General features: G+C 47.6%; 1 protein-coding gene across 1 annotated transcript in view; it reads right to left on the bottom strand.

Annotated features, from left to right (window-relative positions):
* LOC123983400 (NLR family CARD domain-containing protein 3-like) overlaps window positions 1–5,304 on the bottom strand; it is a 16,135-nt gene that overhangs the window by 9,169 nt on the left and 1,662 nt on the right. Inside the window, exons 2-4 of the mRNA XM_046069687.1 lie at window positions 1,784–1,888; window positions 1,256–1,371; window positions 167–1,162 (exon numbers count right to left, since the gene is read on the bottom strand). Coding sequence (XP_045925643.1) covers window positions 167–1,162; window positions 1,256–1,371; window positions 1,784–1,888 — 1,217 coding nt within the window. The remainder of the gene's footprint in view (window positions 1–166; window positions 1,163–1,255; window positions 1,372–1,783; window positions 1,889–5,304) is intronic.

The following is a 5,304-nucleotide window of genomic DNA, read 5'->3' as shown; positions in this document are numbered from 1 at the left end:
ATCTCTGTACAAACTCCTGAGTACACCGAGGCCTCTTTGACATCAAGACCACACTGCTCCAGGTCTTCTTGGTAGAACATGATGTTTCCTTTCTCCAGATGTTCAAACGCCAGCCTCCCCAGCTTCAGAAGAACCTTCCTGTCAGCCTCCATCAGCTCCTATAGACTCGTCTCATGTCCCTCATTATACTTCTGCTTCTTCCTCTTTGTCTGAACCAGCAGGAAGTGTGAATACAGGTCAGTCAGGGTCTTGGGCAGCTCTCCTTTTTGGTCTGTAGTCAACATGTGATCCAGAACTGTAGCAGTGATCCAGCAGAAGACTGGGATTAGACACATGATGTGGAGGCTCCTGGAGGTCTTGATGTGTGAGATGATTCTACTGGACTGCTCTTCATCACTGAATCGCCTCCTGAAGTACTCCTCCTTCTGGGCGTCAGTGAAGCCTCGTACTTCTGTTAACCTGTCAACACATGAAGGAGGGATCTGATTGGCTGCTGCAGGTCGGGAAGTTATCCAGACCAGAGCCGAGGGAAGCAGATTCCCCTTGATGAGGTTTGTCAGCAGCAGGTTGACTGATGACTTCTGTGTGACATCAGACACAACCTCATTGTTGTGGAAATCCAGTGAAAGTCTGCTTTCATCCAGGCCGTCAAAGATGAACAACAGTTTACAGACAGCGAGCTTCTCTGCTGGGACCTTCTGTAATGTTGGATGGAAAACATGGAGCAGCATGAGAAGACTGTACTGCTCATCTTTGATCAAGTTCAGCTCCCTGAACGAGAGCAGAACCAGCAGACTGACATCTTGGTTTTTCAAGCCCTCTGCCCAGTCCAGAGTGAACTTCTGCACTGAGAAGGTTTTTCCAATGCCAGCAATGCCGTACGTCAGAACCACTCTGATGTCTCTCTGTTGGCCAGGTAAGGCTTTAAAGATGCCGTGGCACTTGATTGGAGTTTCATGGAGGGCCTCAGTCTTGGAAACTGTCTCAAGCTGCCACACCTCATGTTGGGTATTAACCTGTCCCTCTGTGATGTAGAGCTCAGTGTAGATCGTGTTGAGGAGGGTTCCACTTCCTGTTTCATCAGTTCCTTCAGTCACACATTCATATCTCCTCTTCAGACTGATCTTATATTCATCTATAACCTCCTGCAGACCACTATCTGCTGAAAGAGAAGAATAAATGTGAGACAACAGAAAAGGATTTTGAGAATCTGGGAATAAATAACACAAAACATTTTTTAAACGTACTGTCTTACTTTGTACAGAGCTGCTCTGACTGGCTGTCTGCAGTCCAGCTCTTGTTCTCAATCTTTCTCCACACTGGGGACAGGAGGATGAAGCAGACTGGTCCCAGAATGAGGTGATGCACTGTCTGCAGAACCCGTGTCCACAGGTAGAGACTTGATCCTTCAAGACGTCCTGACACAAAGCACAGCAGGACCACTGCTTCTCCACAGAAACATGACTTCCTTTCTTCTCTCTGTAAATACATTTCTTTGTAATTAAAATGTCACAGTAACATGTCGTCATTTGTTTTTTGATGGGCTGCCAACCACAAGAGGGCCAGTCTTATGTAATACGAGTTGGCCTTAGGGCCCAGAGGACAGAAAGAAAAGAGAAGATGTCCGGGCTGGCCCAACCTCACAGTTCAGTGGACAACACTGAAATTGGTAAAGAAATTACATGAGTAAGCACTGCTTTCAAGTTTTATGAATCTGGCCCCTGTAAATATGTCCAATAACAAATCATCTTCAGGTCAGTTTACAGTAGAAACAGTCTCTTACTTTGTGTCTGAGGGTCCATGTTCATTACTGAAGACTGGAGGAATGTCTTTGGACCGGTCACTCTTCATAGAAGGACAGCTGGACACTGTAGACTCTGCTCTCTGTCTGTTGCATTGACCGAAATAATTTTCAATAATATTATTTAATTAACGGATAAATTATATGATGACAAAGCATCAGTACTCTATGAGTGCTTCTCAAGTCTCTTAATTGCATCCACGTTTCCTTCACTTGCGTCTTTTCCAAGCCAGGAGATAAGGAACAAGGAAATATGTTTTTAGAGACATGAGACGGCCTTTCCTCCAAAGCATCACATGAAGCGACGTCCCTTTCTGATGACGCCGGCAGCTGATCACAGCTGTACAGACTTTATGTTTTATGAGTTTGTGTCTGCACACATGTGCACAGTGTTGGTACTAATAAAGTCTCAGTTATCACTGCAGAACAGCATAATTCTCTCTGTAGCTGTTTCCTGTTTAACAAACACATGCACATTATTATTTGTTGATTCTGATTGTGAATTTGTTATTGAATAATCCAGAATATGATGTCTTGGGATTTATTAGGCTAAAGGTTTAAGAGAAATTGAAATAATTTAACTCTAAGTCGCTCAGTTTTAGGCTTTCAGTTTATTTCCTTCTGATATCCTTTAACACTAACCTACTGCATAGGCTACATTAAATTTATGCACGTCACATCACTCCTCACTGATCAATAGCAATCCAACGCTTTTTTTGCGCTTCGGCTTTCATCAGATGCCATTAGGTGAGATCGGCTGGATGTGCATCTTTATTTTCCTTTGCTTGCTTCATTAGAGACTTTAGTGCAGTTTAGTGACTTGTCCAACTCCTAACTTGTTTACTGTTGTTGTATTGTTTAATGTTTTATCGTCATCTATTTGGACTAAACAACCAGCCTTACATTTGACTGAATAGAAATGACATAAATTATGTAAAACATGTTTCTTGCTAACGGAATCTCCGACTCTGTCTGAGTCAATGAACTCAGATTCAAACTAGACAGTGAATCATAAAACAAATAAAAAAATAAGACTCTGCAGTGATAAACTTGAGTTTAATGTTATCTGTCGGTATTTATCGGTATTCGTTCGGCTGCAGTGTCCAATCAATATGATGGCGAACCAATAAGGGGGCGTGTCGGTCAGTCAAAGACTTCCGTGAAGGATGCACTGGTGAATCCTCGCTCATAGCTCCTCAGACATTGCTCCTCGATCCTCGCTCCTCGCTCCTTGAGGCGCAAATAAGAGCTGGGATGGACTGCAAGATGGAATAACTTCCGGCTCAAGCGAGGATCAAGGAGCGAGGAAATGACAAATAAGAGACTTGAGAAGCACCCTATGTCTACAGTTAACCTCTGACACCTGCAATTCATCACTTAAACTGTAAAATGTGTACAAATATGTGAAACCCAAATTTATTAAGGTTAACCAAAACTTTGTTCCCTTCTTATGTGGCTGGGTTTGTTTTGCTTTTTTTTAAACCTGTCCTGCCCAGCAGCCTGGGATAGGGTATGATGAGCTGGATATTATATTGTGCCAGACAGAGATTACTTTAACAAGAGAGTATTAATATACTCCTTTGTCTGTTTTTATTTATTTAATTATATATTTATTTGTCACCAGGCCAGACATGGGGGCAGACATCGCACAGACAGCACAGACAACACCAACAAGAGCAGCGCCCGGACCGACTACCGCCGTGCAGGTCACCATGCACCTCCCAATAAAAGTCTGCCATCCCCCAAGCCACTGGAAAAGTGAAGGCTGCCGCGCCAGCCAACATCCCCCATGCACAGCACTCCCCCAGGCTGCCGTGCAACGCCAGCCAAACAAGCAACGAGGCAAAATCAACTAGCCCAGCTGCATGTCCCCACGAACCCACCCACCCGTCAAGGGAATTCCAGGCACAAGTCCAGAATAAACTGGAGTACAGCCCTGCCACGCACACACACTGCATTTCTCGAAAACGTCTCGGGTTACGTATGTAACCCTGGTTCCCCGAGAAGGGGAACGAGACACTGCGTCGGTTACGACACTATGGGAACGCCTCTAGGCGTAGCAGGTCTGAACGTGAATGAAATCAATCCAATTCTATTGGCATGTTGCTAGAACGGCAAGGTGTGACGGAATAACCGTGGAGTATAAAGCACACCTGTACACACTCATCATTAGCTTAAACTAGAGAGAGAGAGAGAGGTGGGGCGGGCCGACGCAGTGTCTCGTTCTCCTTCTCGGGGATCCAGGGTTACATACATATTCGAGGGAACTCGAACTGCGTCGGTTACGACACTATGGGAACGAGATACCCACTAAACCATGCCGAAAACCCCGCCTGCACCAGTGTGCAATAAAGTGGCACGACTAAGAGGAGAGCGCACGAGTGCCAGGTGCCGAAGGAAGGTGAAGACTGTAAAACTGAGTGAATGTGTGCGGAGTGGCCCAGCCAGCCGCTAAACAAACATCCTGCAAAGAGGCCCCGGAAAGGAGGGCTCGAGAGGCCGCCATGCCTCTGGTAGAATGAGCCCTCACAGTCACAGGTGAAGGCAAACCGCGCACCTGATAGGCCAGGGAAATAGTCTGAACAATCCAGTTGCTAATAGTATGTTTGGATGCAGGGAGCCCTGGGAGACCCAAAACACACTAGCAGCTGGTCAGCCTTCCTCCAACGGGAGGACCTCAGAGTGTAAATACTCAGTGCTCTGACAGAGCAGAGCAGATGAAGTCTCCCGTCCGCCGCCGTGACATGAGGTGGAGGATGAATGCCTGCAGCACTGTGGACCCTGCCACACAAGAAGGCACTTTAGGGATGTATCCTGGACGAGGGTGCAGGATAGCCCTAATATTCCCCGGGGCAAACTCCAGGCTTGCGGGGAAACCGAAAGCACTTGGAGATCCCCCACCCTCCTCAGAGAGGTGATAGCAAGGAGAAAGGCCATCTTGAGGGTCAAGTGCTTAGCCTCAGCTGACTCCAGGGGTTCGAAGGGGGCCTCAGCCAACGCCCCAAGAACAACCGCCAGATCCCAAGTGGGAACCTTGGGGGACTGGGGGAAAAGCGTACAGACGTAGCCTCGGCCACGAATGTACCATGGAGGAACGAGAGAAAACCATAGCGGGCAGTGTGTAGTCTCTTGAGACGCAAACAGATCCACGTCTATGGGGCCGAACTCTTCGCACAAGAGCTCCACCACTTCAGGGTGAAGTCTCCATTCCCCGGGCCTCAGCCCCTGCCTCGACAGCAGGTCTGCTCCCTGATTCTGCGTCCCCGGGAGATACATCGCCCTGAGCGATAGTAACCTCTGCTGGGACCACAGGAGGATCTGACGCGCCAGTCTGTACAGAGGGCGCGAGCGCAGACCGCCCTGGTGATTCAGATAGGCCACCACCGCTGTGTTGTCGGAACGAACCGGGACGTGGTGGCCTTGGAGATCGGGCAGGAAACTCCTTAGAGCCTGGAACACCGCCAACATCTCGAGACAGTTGATATGCCACTCGGATTGATGCA

Source organism: Micropterus dolomieu, linkage group LG01 (assembly GCF_021292245.1).
Source record: "Micropterus dolomieu isolate WLL.071019.BEF.003 ecotype Adirondacks linkage group LG01, ASM2129224v1, whole genome shotgun sequence".
In the NCBI taxonomy this organism is placed as follows: domain Eukaryota; kingdom Metazoa; phylum Chordata; class Actinopteri; order Centrarchiformes; family Centrarchidae; genus Micropterus; species Micropterus dolomieu.
This window is presented reverse-complemented; position numbering and strand designations above follow the sequence as displayed.